The 16748-nt window shown below is 36.6% G+C and overlaps 1 protein-coding gene across 18 annotated transcripts in view; it reads left to right on the forward strand.

Moving 5' to 3' along the window:
* Positions 1-14010, forward strand: part of SYTL2 (synaptotagmin like 2) — a 119596-nt gene extending 105586 nt beyond the window's left edge. For 9 of the 18 annotated variants that reach the window (XM_017510671.2, XM_017510687.2, XM_037732144.1 and 6 more), the window contains 5 exons: positions 1922-2092; positions 6510-6588; positions 9047-9146; positions 11920-12125; positions 12948-14007. In XM_017510671.2, the coding sequence (XP_017366160.1) occupies positions 1922-2092; positions 6510-6588; positions 9047-9146; positions 11920-12125; positions 12948-13093 (702 nt within the window). In that variant the 3' untranslated portion in view covers positions 13094-14007. Of the gene's footprint in view, positions 1-1921; positions 2093-6509; positions 6589-9046; positions 9147-11919; positions 12126-12947 lie in introns of all 18 variants that reach the window. The other 9 variants (XM_017510681.2, XM_017510682.2, XM_017510686.2 and 6 more) reach the window with 2 other exon arrangements.
* Positions 14011-16748: the final 2738 nt, after the last annotated feature.

Genomic DNA, 16748 nt, shown 5'->3' on the forward strand with positions numbered 1-16748 from the left:
AAAAAAAAAAAAAAAAAAAACCCAAAAAACACCAGTTGATAAAGTTGAGCATTGCAACCAGAGTGATCTAAAAGCACAATTCTGATTACGCGATTTTTCTGCTTTCCATAACCCTTAGGGTCAAAGTCATCTTTCTTTTTATTTATTTATTTATTTTTTCCATTTATTTTATTGCATTTTAGGTTTTGGGGTACATGTGAAGAACATGCAAGATTGTTGCATAGGTACACATGTGGCAGTGTGATTTCTTAACGTGCACACCAGTCCCTTCACAACCTGAACTCTAACCTCAGTTTCCCCTCTCATAGTCTTTGCTCCAGTCACCCTGTATTCTTTTCTATTATTTTTAGGAAGTACATTTTCTCACAATTCTGAAACTTTCTGTTCCTTCAGGCTGGAGTATTCTTCAGCACATTATTTTCCCAGCGACGTCCTACACTGTCTGAAATGCCTTCTCTTATGAGGGGCTATCCTTAACCCCTAAGTTCTCCTGCTGTCTGCTACCTCAATAATCTTGCTTTATAGCATGATATATTAACAGTTAGCAGTTTAACTAATGGTTTAATTGTCTTCCTTGCCACTAAATTGTAAGTTCCATGAGGGTAACGACTGACTCAGGGTCGTTTATAAACTGTGTCTCTGGGCACCTCAGATCTGCCAAGTAGGGATGATGCTAGTTTTTAGATTTGCAAAAGGAAGGTAATAATAGTACTTACCTACCTACCTTAGCAGTTGAGAACAGTAAATTAGTTAATTTGTATGAAAGATCAGCACACATTAAGCATTTAATAAGTCTTGATCCTTAATCTGGGATAGATATTCAAAAAATGTTTGATGGAAAAATAAATGGACAGATGAATAGAAAGTATCCTTGGCTTATTTTCTTTTTCTCCCCTAAAACTACATCATGCTGCCTTAGTCATGACTAACAGATCATTTAAAACTAAAAATAGGTGTTGTTCATTCCCTCTTTCTGAAAACTGTGTCCAAGCATTTGATCATCCTCTGGAAAAATAAGCAGTTAAGTCAACACTCAGTCATCCGTGGTCTGAATTAACTACCTGCAGAATTTTTGTAGCAAGTTTTTAATTACAGTTTGACTATGATATACCCTAGTACCCTAGCTATTTCTGGATCAGCTACTTCAACCCTATACTCAGGAAAAGCCAGCTAATTTAAATGTTAAGCTCAGAGAAAGGCAGACCTGCTACAACCACAATGGACATTCAAGTAGTACATCATAAAGCCAAATGGAAATTATTTTTAGATTAGAAGTACTATTGTCCTTTCCATGATTATATATAATTAAAGATTAAACTACATTTGAGATGAGAAACTGTTAGGATGCTAGATCTTTTCTACTTGGCCATATGAAGCAGGAAAAAACAAGTTTATTTTTTTTTGAAAAATACCTCATCTGTGTGGGATGTTGATGTGTGTGTGTGGCAGCATACATACATGGTATATGGGAACTCTGTTCTTTCTGCTCAGTTTTGCTATAAACCAAAAACTGCTCTAAAAAGACTGTTTTAACAAATACCTTGTTCTTATGTAGGAAACATAGAATCAGGTTAAACTTGAATTGTATTTTAGACTGAATTTTGTATTATATCTAGTCTCAAAATATTCACCAAAAATGGAAAAATTGGGTTTTATTGTTAGAGAGCTATTATCAACTATGATATTGGAGCCTTGGTTTGCTTTTCCAGAGTAGGGAAGCAAATCGGCTTTTATGAAAGATGGATTTTAGCTCTTTGAAACAAGGCACTTAGAATAAGATGACTTTGCAATATTTTGGGAACTTGAAGCCTAACAGATAAGGAAATCTGGCATACACAGATGAATTTTCTCTTCATCTCTGTGTCATAACTTTGGCATCAAGTAATGTTATTCATCATTTATTTTTTTTTTTGAACTTCAGTATAAAATTGAAAAACAAATCTTAAAGACACAGAAACTGAACCTGTCTGTTTGGCATCGGGATACATTTAAGCGCAATAGTTTCCTAGGGGAGGTGGAACTTGATTTGGAAACATGGGACTGGGACAACAAACAGAATAAACAATTGAGATGGTACCCTCTGAAGCGGAAGGTAAGTCTGGAGTTTTTTGTTTGTTTATTTGGTTGGTTGATGTGGGGCCTGGTGTATGGGTAAAAGCTTAATTGCATTTAATTCAGAGAACTGATCTGTAGTTTGGGATAATTTTAAACTAGAGAAAAAAAAGAAAACGTAAAAAAGATTATTGGGAGAATGTTTAAATCATTTAACACAAATGTTTCAGAGACATCAGGAAGGTCATTTAAATAATTCAAGTCTTTGAAATTTGATACCTACTTTTAGCCTAATAAGTGGCTGAATTTTGATAAATGTTCCATGTGTCACTTGAAAGCAAAGTGTATTCGATGGTTAAAGGATGTAATGTTCTGTATTTGCCAATTAAATTAAAACTGGTTGCTCAAATCTTTTATATCCTCATGGACTTTATGTCTTTGTGTACTATGAGAGTTACAATTGTTGATTTGTCTTTTTCTCCTTTTAGTTTGATTATTTTTGATTCACTGTATTTCTTTTGAGACTGTCTTATTTTCACTGTATTTATTTTGTGATTGTCTTATTACATATACATATAACTAGAATTGTTCTTGATGAATTAATCATATTATCATTTTGAAATTCCCTTTTATCTCTAGTATTGCTTCTTGCCTTAAAATCTACTTTGCCTGTATTAGCATAGCTCTATTAGCTTCCTTTTGATTAGAAGTTTGTTTCTATCTTATGATTTTCAGCCTTTTAAAATTCTTGTAGGTCAGACATGTTTTTATAAGCAATAGTTTTGATGTTTTTCCAGTCTTAAAATATTTGTCTCTTAATTGGATTATCTAGTCCATCTGCACTTAATGTAATTATTGACATGTTTGGGTCCAAATCTAGTATCTTACCATTTGTCCTATATTCCTATTTTCATAATTGTCTCCTTTGGGATGATTATTCCATTTTTTCCCCCTCTCTTAATATGTCAATTGTAGTTTATTTTCATTTTTTTATTGGTTCCTGTAGAGATTAAAATATGCATCCTTGAGTTAAAACTGTAATATAAATGAGAACTTTTGCCACCTCCAGAGCAATGAAAGGAACCAAGCATTTTAACTCCATTTATCCATTCTCCCATCCTTTGTGCAATTTTTATTCATGTTTTAATTGTATATATTTTAAGTCCCATAAGACATTACTATTATTGTTTTATACAGTCTATTGATTTAGATTTAACCACATATTTGCCTTTCCATTGCTCTTTATCCTTCCCTGGATTTCTCTGTGGAGTTGTTTCTTCTGCTGGAGACTCTCCTTTAGTTTTACTCTTAGTGAATATCTCCTGGCAACAGATTCAGATTTTCTTTTTATCATAACATCTTTTTCACCTTAATCTTTGAGGGATATTTTTGCTCTATTGCTAGGTTGACAGTTATTTCTTTCAGTGCTTTGAAGATGTCATTTCATAGTATTTGGTCATTTCTGTTGTGAAGTCAGCTATTAATCTTATTTTTGCTCCTTTGAAGGTTATGTGTTCTTTCTGCTTCCAGATTTTAGGATACTTTTCTTTGTCTTTGATTTTTAGCAGTTGTAGTATAATGACCGTAGGTGTAATTTTGAAAATTTATCCTGAGGTTTGGAATTCACCGAGCTACTTGAATCTATCTGTGTTTTGGTATCTTTTATCACCTTGAAAATTTCTCAGCAATTGTTTCTTCAAATATTGCTTTTGCCCCACTATTTCCTCCTCTCTTTCTGGAAACTCCAATTACATGTATGTTATACCTTTTTATTCTGTCCGTTATGTCTATTATGCTCTTTTCTGTATATTCTTTTTTCTTATATTTCAGTCTGTTTTTTCTAACCTCTTACAGTTCAATAATTTTATCTGCTGTGTCTATTCTATTTTAAATTGTAAAACCATCTACAATTTAAGGGAATTTATAATATAAAACTTATATTTTCAAAATTATATTTTCTTTTGACTCTGTTTTGATTCTGTTTCTGTCTTAAAATTCTCTATCTTACATTGTCTTTATAAATATTGCATGCACAGTTACTTAACATATGTATTTGGTAATTCCAATGTCTTAAACATTTGTGAGTCCTGCTTATCTGTTTTTTAAAATCTTAGTTTGGACACTTAGTTCTTTGTCTTGTATGCCTGTTCATTTTTTAATCATGTGGGGTATGCATATGAGAATGTTCTAGGGATAATTTGGGAGGATTTACTTCGGTTTCGGAGAAAGCAGGGATAGGCCACCTTCATTTAATCTGGGAATGAACTGACTCTGAAGCACCAGCCCAGTTTTCACGTGATCTGGTCTAGTTTTTATTTGCCCATTTTCGTACGCTAAGGCCCTTAAAAGGTTCCAACTGAAAGCCAAGGGGAGTAGTTCTCAAAATCAGCATGCACCTGATTTACCTAAAGGACTTATTAAATCACAGATTCTGGGGCTGGGTGTGGTGGCTCACATTTGTAATCCCAGCGCTTTGGGAAGTTAAGGCGTGGATTGTTTGAGTCCAGTAGTCGGATGGAAACCAGCCTAGGCAATGTGGGAAAACCCTGCCTTTGCAAAAAATACAGAAAAATTAGCCAGGCTTGGTGGCATGCACCTGTAGTCCCAGCTACTCAAGAGGCTGAAATGGGAGGATCACTTGAACCTGGGTGGTGGTGGTTGCAGTGAACTGAGATCACGCCATAGCACTCCAGCCTGGGCAACAGAGCGTGAGCCTATCTTAACAACAACAACAAAAACAAAAAAGACCCATCAGATTCGGAGCCCTATTCCCAAGGTTTAAGGGCCCAAGAATGTGCATTTTTAACAGATTCCCAGTCAATGCACTGGCCTAGAAAGCATACTTTGAGAACCACTGGTCTAGAGTGTTTTTCCTGTGCCATTCCTTCTTGGCAGGCTGTGGACTCCAAGTTTTGTCTCCCTAGCCTCATGAAACTGCTAAAAGCCCTGCTCAGCTTTTCAGTCTCTTTCTGTTAGGCTTTTTATGTGCTCAGTTTGGCACTACTTAAATGCCTCAAAGTGAAAAGCAGAGAAGAATGTCAGACTCTAAGATCTTGTTCATTTGGGTCCTCTCTGTGTTAATAGTTCTTTAGCACTTTCAAATTGATATTTAAAATCTTGCCTTTTAAATTGTTCTTAGTTTAGGGGTTGACGTGATCCAAGCTAGTCCATCATAGTAGGAAGTGATAAATATAAATAACTGATACAAACCATAACTTAGTATCTATACAATAAAACAGTTCCACTAAAGAAATTGTGCTCAAATGTTATTTCAAAGGATATGAACAGACACTTTACAAAAGAAGACATTTATGCAGCCAACAAACATATTTTAAAAAGCTCATTATCACTGGTCATTAGAGAAATGCAAATCAAAACTGCATTGAGATACTACCTCACGCTAGTTAGAATGGCGATCATTAAAAAATCAGGAGACAACAGATGCTGGAGAGTATATGGAGAAATAGGAATGCTTTTACACTGTTAGTGGGAGTGTAAACTAGTTCAAATTGTGGTAGACAGTATGGCGATTCCTAAAGGATCTAGGAATAGAAATACCATTTGACCCAGCAATCCCATTATTGGATATATCCCCAAAGGATTATAAATCATTCTGTTATAAAGATGCATGCATACACATGTTTATTGTGGCACTGTTCGCAATAGCAAAGACTTGGAACCAACCCAAATGCCCATCAATGTTAGACTGCATTAAATTATTAAAAATATGATATTAAATTATATTCAGGCTATGTGTAGATGTATATAAAACATAAATGAATTTTGTGTTTAGACTTGGGTCCCATCCCTAAGATATCTCATTATGTATATGCAAATATTACAAAATTCAAAAAATCCGAAATCTGAAACATTTCTGGACCCAAGCATTTCATACAAGGAATGCTCAACCTGTACTTGAAAATAACAGATAGAAATTTAGAAAATTATTGTTCAGTCTTTGTTACACTTACAGACTTCTATGCATTTGGCCTAAAATAATCAGATTAGTGCAGCTTTGAAAATGTAAGATAATAGCTTTTTCCCCCTTACTTTCACACACTATCTCATACTCCTTCAAATAAAGGTAATACAAATAAATTTTTTATGTGCTGAATGAATATCTAACAAAATAGTTGTGTTTTGATCAAAATTAAAGCATTCTAAGGAACCTCTCCCATCTTCAAGAAAGCCATTCTGGTTTCTTCACCATCTTTGAGACTAAAGGCTTTGAAATATTTTCTGGGCATCCTACAAGATTTTTCAAGATATACAGCCTAGCTTGCTCAGGTGTAAAGGCAACAGTCCAGTTCTGATGCAGAGAGAAATTTTAATCCAGAGCACTCATGAGTGATACATAGTCCCAGAAATGGGACAGATATGGTTCTGTAACAGGACTTGTACCAACAAATAGGATGAAAAGTCTGTCTCACACCTGCTGACATTTCTTCACTTTTCAGACAGCACCAGTTGCCCTTGAAGTAGAAAACAGAGGGGAAATGAAACTAGCTCTCCAGTATGTCCCAGAGCCAGTCCCTGGTATGTAATGATTTTCTATTCAGATTTACGTCTTTTCCTTATCCCTTCCTTCTCCCAGTATTTATTATGTGTTTTCAAAGGTAAGGCCTTAAACAAACTTATCAAGTTAGTAATGTATAGATCAAATGAGTGTATTCACAGTTGTAAATAAGAAAAATTCTTTTTGTGTTATTATGGCAAAAAACATAAAATCTACCATCTTCACCATTTTTTAAGTGTACAGCTGAATAGTGCTAAGTATTTTCACATTTTTGGGGAACAGATCTCCAGAACTTTCATCTTGCAAATCTGAAACTCTGTATCTGTTAACCAGCAATTTCCCTTGCCGCCAGCTTATGGTAATCATCATTCCACTTTCTGTTTCTATGAGAAAATTCTCATTTTTTTTTTTTTTAGTTTATGGTCCTTATGTTTTACCTCACTCTCCAAAAAGTTTGTGTCTTTACAGTGTGAATGGCCTGTATTCAGAATTTGTGTATTCCTGTGCTCATAATTTGGACCTATTGATCGTGCTGTAAGAATAGAATTTGAGTATTCTTTTTCACAGGAGGGAACTAAGAGGATGCATATGAAATCCCAGAGAACTTAAAGCTCATTGGTCCTCCACTCTCAGGGTCTCATTAAGAGATAAAGCTTTTCCCTCAAGATTATCAGTTGCCTCCTTGTCAGGTCTTCAGCCCAGTTAAGGAGCAAGAGACTGGCAGGAAATGAATGCCATCCAGCTCCTTGCTCCATTTCCCAAGCAAGTTCCCCACCTTAGTTTCTTTAAGAATCTATATGAATGTTATGGCTGAAATCAGGGGTTGTAAACTCAAATGCTTTCAGTAACCAGGCAGTGAAGCTAGTGAGAGGAAGAAATAATGGATGGTGAGGACAGTGACTAAAGCATTCTAAGTTTATACCTGCACCCCCCAAAAAAGAATTAGAGGGCAAACAAAGCATATTTTCAGGCCAAATTGCTGCCAGGTTACCACCTTGTAACTTCTGGATTTTCCAAAAAGGTAGATTCTTTTGCGTATAATTTGTGTCCTATCATTTATAGCCAACACTCAAAGAAACTCCATTTCCCTTTTTCCTTCTATCACTTGGTAGTAGAGGGCAGGGGTTTTGTGTGTTGTGATGGACGCCACCATGTCTGAGTTTTTGCCCATGTAGTTCTTCTTCCCTGAAATGGCTTCCTCTTCTCCTCAACCTACTAAAGTCTTAGATGAAGCCCCATTTCCGCCACAAAGCTTTTTCTGACTATATTAGCTCTCACTGATCATATTGTCTTCTAGAACATTGTAGTAATAACTTGATATTTCACTGTATATTACATTTTTATCATTTTATTTGAATTATTCTCTCCAGTGTAACTATAAACATTTCCCAAGGGCATAGATTATTTCATATATTCTCTGTATATCTAATGATGTTCCTAGCATAGAGATGAGCACATAATAGATGCTCACTAAATACTGTTTGGTTGACTAATTTAGCTAACTCATCCAGAAAAATCTGATAGTATTCCTTTGTTCATGTGAATTCAGCCTAGACAACAATTTCAGACTGAGCCAACTTCTTAGTAACTATCTGCCCATAATGTTAACTATTACGTATGTACATACAATATCCCCATAAAATGTGTAACCACTCTTGACTGGGTGTGGTGACACATACCTGTAATCCCAACACTTTAGGAGGCTGAGGCAGGTGGATCCCTTGAGCTTAGAAGTTCAAGACAAGCCTGGGAAACATGACAAAATTCTGTCTCTGCAAAAATTAAAAAATTAGTCAAGTGTGGTGGCACATGCCTGTAGTCAGTTACTCCAGGAGGGCTGAGGTGGGAGGATCACTTGAGCCCAGAGATTGAGGCTGCAGTGAGCTATGATTGCACCCCTGAACTCCAACCTGGGTGACAGAGTGAGACCTTGTCTCAAAAAAAAAAAAAAAAAAAATTATAGACACACACACACACACACGCGTGCACACGCGCGCGCGCGCACACACACACACACACACACACATAAAACCACTCTTAAAAATGACTGTGCCTTAGCCAATACCTGTTTTGGTTACTTTATACTCAAATATGTTTTAAATGTCTTCCACCAGCACCAATTGATATTGGTATTAATGTTTGAAAGGTGTATGCATTTTATTGAGATGTTTTGAATATCACTTTAAATGGGTGATTCACATTCTTGATGTCTGATTTTGTTGAACCAGGCAAAACCTCAAACGAATGATGTAATAGTACTTAAAATAATATGAATTATTTTTATAGAGCTATCTGAGTTCAGTAAAATCAGATTATGGAAGACTTAGTTAAGATTGTATAGATTTAATCAGTTCAGATGATATCATCAAGTACTAGCTAGTATCTCTGTGCCAGAACATTTTTAGGCTGACATCTTTGGATGCAGTATTGCCAAGAGAGAACTGGCAGTGAAAATTTTCTCTCCTTTTTCTATTACAGGTAAAAAGCTTCCTACAACTGGAGAAGTGCACATCTGGGTGAAGGAATGCCTTGATCTACCACTGCTAAGGGGAAGCCATCTAAATTCTTTCGTTAAATGGTAATAGTATTAATGACTCTTGTCTGCATCAGTTCTATAGCCTGGCCTTTGCGGTTAGTTTCATTTCTCTATATCTGAAATGCTGACTCATCATTCATAATTTAAATGAATTTACCTGGGATAATGGAGACATGAACTAGAGGAATCTATATCATGAACTCTCAAGGATTCATTTAGCTTTAAAATCATAAAGTAAGAGGTCAAATTTAACTAGTGATCTTATACTCAATATGTAATATCTTCTAGGGAAAACATCTGTTGGTGAGGGCAATAATCAGTTCAAAAGAATTTATTAAATTTCTAATAGTAAGACGTCACACCCCGTGGCTCCTTTATGGAGCAGGGAGAATTTCTTCTCTCCTTTATCCCACCTGTTTTGTGGCCCATTTGCAAAGGGTCATTGTATGAGACCGCAGATATTTGAAAAGTGATTTGCTAATCAGCCGCTACTGAGAGTCAGCTCACAAGAGCTTGAGATAGTTTGGGTTATTAAATGGCAAACCCTTCTCTCTGTTATACATATAAAGTGACTGGCATCTAGTAAATAATAACTAAACAGATATTAGTATGCTCTCCTAGCTTCTTGAGTAATTTTATATATATATATATATATATATATATATATATATATATATATATAAAATCCTTTGGGTATATATCCAGTAATGGGATATATATATATATCGTGTACCAGAAGACCCGTGGTAGCTTTTTAAATATATGTTACATATATCTGGTGGGGCAAGGTGTCTCACACCTGTAATTCCAGCACTTTGGGAGGCCAAGGCAGACAGATCACTTCAGCCCAGGAGTTTGAGGCCAGCCTGGTCAACATAGTGAAACCCCTTCTCTATTAAATAAATAAATATATTATGTGACATATATCTAAATTGTGTAGATGATATTATTTACGATTTTCCCTACATATATTATTTATAGATGTCAGCTGGTAAGATTTTTTGGCTCAAGTCAGCCTCATTCTGAGACCATTCACAGACTTTCTTGCCTTGTATTGCCATGTGTATTGTCTTATATTGCCACTTGTAAGAGGCAAGGTAGGTCAAAGTTCATTTAATTGTTATCATAAATGAAATATAAGTGATTGTAAAAAAAAATAATTTATTTCCAAAGTCAAATCTAGTAAACTGGAGAGTAAATTCTTCCTTTTCAATTCTGTATAACACAAATTTCTTAGGCTATCACAGCTAATCAGGATAGCCTGTGCTTCCAAATTTTTTTTTTATTATTATACTTCGAGTTTGAGGTACATGTGCAGAATGTGCAGGTTTGTTATATAGGTATACATGTGCCATGGTGGTTTGCTGCATCCATCTCTGTGTCATCTACATTAGGTATTTCTCCTAATGCTATCCCTCCCCTAGCTCCTCACTTCCCGACAGGCCCCATGTGTAATGTTCCTCTCCCTGTGTGCATGTGTTCTCATTGTTCAACACCCACTTATGAGTGAGAACATGCACTGTATGGTTTTCTGTTCTTGTGTCAGTTTGCTAAGAATGATGGTTTCCAGCTTTATCCATGTCCCTGCAAAGGACATGGGCTCATCCTTTTTTATGGCTGCACAGTATTCCATGGTGTGTATGTGCCACATTTTCTTTATCCAGTCTATCATTAATGGGCATTTGGGTTGGTTCCAAGTCTTTGCTATTGTGAACAGTGCCACAATAAACATATGTGTGCATGTGTCTTTATAACAGAATGATTTATAATCCTTTGGGTATATATCCAGTAATGGGATTGCTGGGTCAAATGGTATTTCTATTTCTAGGTCCTTGAGGAATCGCCACACCGTCTTCCACAATGGTTGAACTAATTTACACTCCCACCAACAGTTTAAAAGTGCTTCTATTTCTCCCTATCCTCTCCAGCATCTGTTGTCTCATGATTTTTTAATGATCACCATTCTAACTGGCATGAGATGTTATCTCAATGTGGTTTTGATTTGCATTTCTCTAATGACCAGTGATAATGAGCTTTTTTTCATATGTTTGTTGGCTGCATAAATGTCTTCTTTTGAGAATTATCTGTTCAAATCCTTTGCCCAATTTTTGATAGGGTTGTTTGTTTTTTTCTTGTAAATCTATTTAAGTTCCTTGGAGATTCTGGATATCAGCCCTTTGACAGATGGATAGATTGCAAATTTTCTTTTCATTCTATTGGTTGCTGGTTCACTCTAATGATAGTTTCTTTTGCTGTGCAGAATCTCTTTAGTTTAATTAGATCCCATTTGTCAGTTTTGGCTTTTGTTGCCAATGCTTTTGGTGTTTTAGTCAGGAAGTCCTTGCCCATGCCTATGCCCTGAATGGTATTGCCTAGGTTTTCTTCTAGGGTTTTTATGGTTTAGGTCTTATGTTTAAATCTTTAATTACTAGCATATTAAGCACTTCCTAAATGCAGGTAATGAGCTAAATGTTTTGCATATGTTATTTAATTCTAATTTCAGCCTTATGAAGTCAGCATCACCATTCCCATTTTATAGATGAAGAAGCAAGTGTCTGAGAGGTTGAGTAAATGCACACTCAGGAAGTAGCAGAGTCAGGATTCAAACCAAGTGTAGCCGACTCTAGGTCCAGAGTCTTTCAGCTTGATGTGTTCCTACCCTCAATTCTATCCTCTGCCAAACCACCACCACCACCATTTTCTGTCCACATCTTTTCCTCCATTGTAATCTTTAATAGCTGTGTTGTTGTGTATTGAAAGCATGAATGTTCACTATCTTACTAAAATGCTCCCACAATCATGCCTCTTTTTGTAGCACCATCCTTCCAGATACAAGTAGGAAAAGTCGCCAGAAGACAAGAGCTGTAGGGAAAACCACCAACCCTGTCTTCAACCACACTATGGTGTATGATGGATTCAGGCCTGAAGATCTGACGGAAGCCTGTGTAGAGCTTACTGTCTGGGACCATTACAAATTAACCAACCAATTTTTGGGAGGTCTTCGGATTGGCTTTGGAACAGGTACTGTTTGCTACATTTTTAATTCTCTATGAGCCATATTTTTCCAGAGATATTAGTGGTTTGTTTGTTGCTTTGCTTCTTCCCAATAACAACTGAGATATCCTGAAAATAGTTATCTGTTAAGTATAGAGAAATAAATGAGTAAAGAAATGTCAGATGCTAATGGCTCCTGATACGAGGATTAACAAGGTGAAGTGTTTGTCTATATAGAGCTTAAGATACTGTAGTAGTGGCAGGCACAGAAAAGCCTTCATCACTAGTCTGCCCTGCAGAAACATTTATGGTCCTTCAAAGCTAAATGTATGCTTTGAATAATAACAATAACATTTATGGAGCATCAGTCACTGTATTAAATGCCTTATTTATATTCTTTTGTTGAATCCTCACAAGTCTGTGAGGTAGTTACCAATGTTAATAGTCCAAGAAAGTAAGTAACACAACTACAAAGCAGTAGAACCAAGATTCAAAATTGAGTCTGTTAGACACTAAAGCCTTAGTCACACTTCCCTAGAGATCATTAGTGTCATCTCCAATCCAGTGTAGGAATCCTCCCAACTCCCTTATCCCCTGATGAATTTTTATCTGGCCTTTACATTAATTTGAAGAAATATCATTGCTCTGGGAATTATGGTAATGATCACAAAAATGGAGTCACTCACACAGTTGAACATTTCTTCCTTATATTGAGTCTCATACCTGCCCTCCCAGTGAAGAAAGCTCTTCCTAGCTTCTACTGGTGGTTATAATTAGGGAATGACTTTCCCTCTAATCCCATCCGCCAATGAGCTGTTTCTTTCTAAATGCAAACCTTCCTTTTTTCAGGTAAAAGTTATGGGACTGAAGTGGACTGGATGGACTCTACTTCAGAGGAAGTTGCTCTCTGGGAGAAGATGGTAAACTCCCCCAATACTTGGATTGAAGCAACACTGCCTCTCAGAATGCTTTTGATTGCCAAGATTTCCAAATGAGCCCAATTTCCACTGGCTCCTCCACTGAAAACTACTAAACCAGTGGAATCTGATCTTGAAAATCTGAGTAGGTGGACAAATATCCTCACTTTCTATCTATTGCAACTAAGGAATACTACACAGCATGTAAAAGTCAATCTGCATGTGCTTCTTTGATTACAAGGCCCAAGGGATTTAAATAATAATGAAATGTGTAATTTGTGATTCTAACATTAAGATATTTGAACAAGCTAGGAAAATTGAATTTCTGCTGCTGCTTCAAAGAAAAAGCTGCCCCAGAACATTAAACGTGGGAGGTTATTAACAAGCAGAATGTTCTAGTTTGCCATCATGTGTTTCACACCACAGCTCTGTGCCACAGTTGAGAGAGTCTGGTACCCTTGCAGGACCTCGTAGGTTATGGGAAAAAGTAGCAGAAAGATACTCAAAGTGGGTGGGGGAATGGGACAGAACATCAATGATAATAAATAATTGGACCTTAAGAAACTATTTACTCTGTAATCTCTAATAAAATATGGAATTCCATGTTAGGGCAATGAGACTGAACTTACTGGTGTTTTTCTGCCTTGAGAAAACAGGCAGTTAAAACAAGTCTCAAATGTATTTTAGTGCCACCCACTGGGCATAGATGAAATTCAGTTGTTGGCTTGTTTTGACTTAATTCTAAAATAGGTCTCCAGCCCGTATTTTTATGAGTTTATTTTTTTAAAACCCTGCATATATATGATTGTTTTTATTATAACTTTACTATATGAAAGCAGCATAAGAGTAGTCACAAACATGTTTTGCAACAAAGTTTTAATTAGAACATAAGCTTTTCAGTTATACTGTATTTCTTATATATGTAAAATTTTTCATAAAATATTTTGTAAAAATCCTTAGTCAGAATAAATTATCATTTGATTTAAATTACATGGGAAAATTAGTCTGACTTCTTATTTTAAATAAACTATTTTAGGAATTCTAAATATCTAAACATCTAAATTTCCTAACAAGGCTAATGAACTTCCACTGTTCTAATATTTCTATAGTCTTCACTGCAACTCTGGGCATCACTTCCCCTAAGTGGACAACTTTGGCTATGTTATTAAGAGTAGGATTTTTATTTTTATTTATTTTGTTTTCAAGGACATAGCAGATCTCAAGGAATTTTTTTAAAGTAGTTAAAAAGCTTTGGAGATGATTTCAGTATATGAAGCACATTACTCTCCCTTAGGACCCAAACCAGCTTAATTTTCTCAAAACAAGCACTGATTTAATGTAGGTTCAAGAAAGCCTGAGTGACAGGCAAACATGGGATCTTTCAACGAGCATCTAATAAATGTCATTGAAAACAACTAGAATACTTCCCTCTTTTCCCAAATGGATACTAGAATCTTCTACCGACTTGCCAATAAGAGCGACTAACCTAGGACGAGGCCCTTTCCATTGTCTCCCCAGGCCTTTTATTAGAATGCTTAGTCCAACTGTATTTCTCCTTCCTGCTCTGACCTTATGTAAGGGCAAAATGAGCTAATTAGAGTCACACTTCCTAGAACACAGTGGCAGAAGCACAAACCCTGTTCTGGCTTGTGCCACGTCCCAGTACAAATGACTTTCTCAGCTCTTCTTTCAGTTACCTGTTAAACCAGCATCCAGCCAGCTTTAGAGCACTAATGAGACTGGCTCCGTTATCTCCCCATTTAGGACCAGGACTGTCTGCCTTGTCCTATCTCCCGATCCCTCACCTTCAAAACACCAGAGTGGATAATAGAAAACCCCACCTTCTTTGCATCTATCCACAGCAATTCTGACTGCCTCAGGAAGTCCAAGGAGATGTTTCACATGAAAAGGAAAGTATAAATCATAAATGTAATCTTACCTGGTTCAAAAGGAAGGCTAAGTATAAGTTTCATGCTTTATAAAATATAGGCATGCCTGGTTGTGGTGGCTCATGCTTGTAATCCCAACACTTTGGGAGGCTGAGGCAAGAGCATTGATTGAGGCCAGGAGTTCAAGACCAGCCTGGGCAGCATAGCAAGAACACATCTCTATAAAAACTTAAAAAATTAGTTGGGCCTGGTGGTGTGTGCCTGTAGTCCTAGCTACTTGGGAGGTCGAGGTGGGAGAATTGCTTGAGCCCAGGAGTTTGAGGTTGCAGTGAGCTTTGACTATACCACTGCACTCCAGCCTGGGTGACAGAGGGAGATCCTGTCTCAAAAAAATTTAGGCAACTTGAATTCTTTAGTGAACTCAGGTTGGCATGCTTTTGAGCCAGTGTAACTTTTAGGCAAAGACCTTGCTAAAACTTCAAAGTACATTTTATTAAACTGGAGGTATTTTCTTGAACGACATGCATTAGGGCTTTTTTTTTTTTTTTTTTACTGTTTTGTAAAAATCTTGTTGTTAATAAATGCTACATGCCTGGAAAAGAAATGTATTTTCTTCTTTCTTAACCCCACTTTTTTTTTTTTTTTTCCAGAAGCCAACTGGAAATAAGCCAAAAAGGAGGATTTATTGGAAATATACTGGGTTAGCTCACAGAATAAAGAAGTACTGCGGGAGCCTAGATTATTCTGGGGACTTGCAGGCTGGAACCAGAAACTCAAATGCTCTCTCTCTTCTTCAGGGAGTAAGAAATAGCACCTCAGCCAGGTTCAGCATCACAACTTCTCAGCTAAAGCACTTCTCTTTCCTAGGTTCAGCTTGAGAGACCTATGGTGGAAACTGGCCAAGTCTGTGTCATATGCCCGCCTATTGGACCATTCACTGTGGGCAGGAGTGTGGTGTAATATGATTCATCCAGCCTGGGTAATGTGCCCACCCTGTGGCCAAAGGGAAGTGGTCCATTATTAGAAGAATGGGATGTTGCATAGACACTGGCAAAATTGAGCTAGACTTAATGCAATTTGTTTTTACCTCAAGTGAAAATATTTCAAAATATCATTATTTTTAAAATGAAGTAAAATTTCTAAGGGTCACTGCTGACTCTTTTCAGAGAGTTAAATTCTTCTATTTACCATGACTGCTGTAGCTTCTAGGTAAGTGGTGAGGATCCTGGGAACTCCATGGACTTCTCACATGGTCTAGCAGTCCACCAAAGCATGGTTACTGTTAACTAGGCTAGCTTCTTTCAGAGATGCCTACTACCCTTCCCCTCAGCTGTATTTTCCAGGGAACTTGCTTAGACATCTTTGCAGATCCCTAGCATTCATACTCACTATACAAGTAAAAAGTCCCAACTATCTCCTTCCACTGTACTTTTATTCCCATTCTGCTTTGGGATTGCTCTCTCATCTGCTCTCATCCTCACTCTCTCCAAGGCTTATTCACTAGTTTGTTTTATAAAACAAATGACCCCACATGCTTGATTCAATCACAGACTATTCCCTTTTTTGTTTGGCTGGGTTTTTCCAAAAGAACTGGTTATCCTTCAGCCTTACAAAAAGAAGGCACTCTCTCACACTGAGTACCTGAGTCAGGATGTGGGATCAGATTTCAGATTATTGCTCCTCTCTATTCCTGTAAATGTTTCTAAGAATGTATGCTATCCAGTTATATCAGGAAGGGAGTACAGTGTAGTGATTAAGTGACCTCCAGAAACAGGCAGCTTATATCTGAATCTCAGTTAAAGCACTTAGTAGCTGTGTGATCTTGGACAAGTTATCTAACTTCT

The sequence above is a fragment of the Cebus imitator genome, unplaced genomic scaffold (assembly GCF_001604975.1).
Source record: "Cebus imitator isolate Cc_AM_T3 unplaced genomic scaffold, Cebus_imitator-1.0 Scaffold442, whole genome shotgun sequence".
In the NCBI taxonomy this organism is placed as follows: Eukaryota; Metazoa; Chordata; class Mammalia; order Primates; family Cebidae; genus Cebus; species Cebus imitator.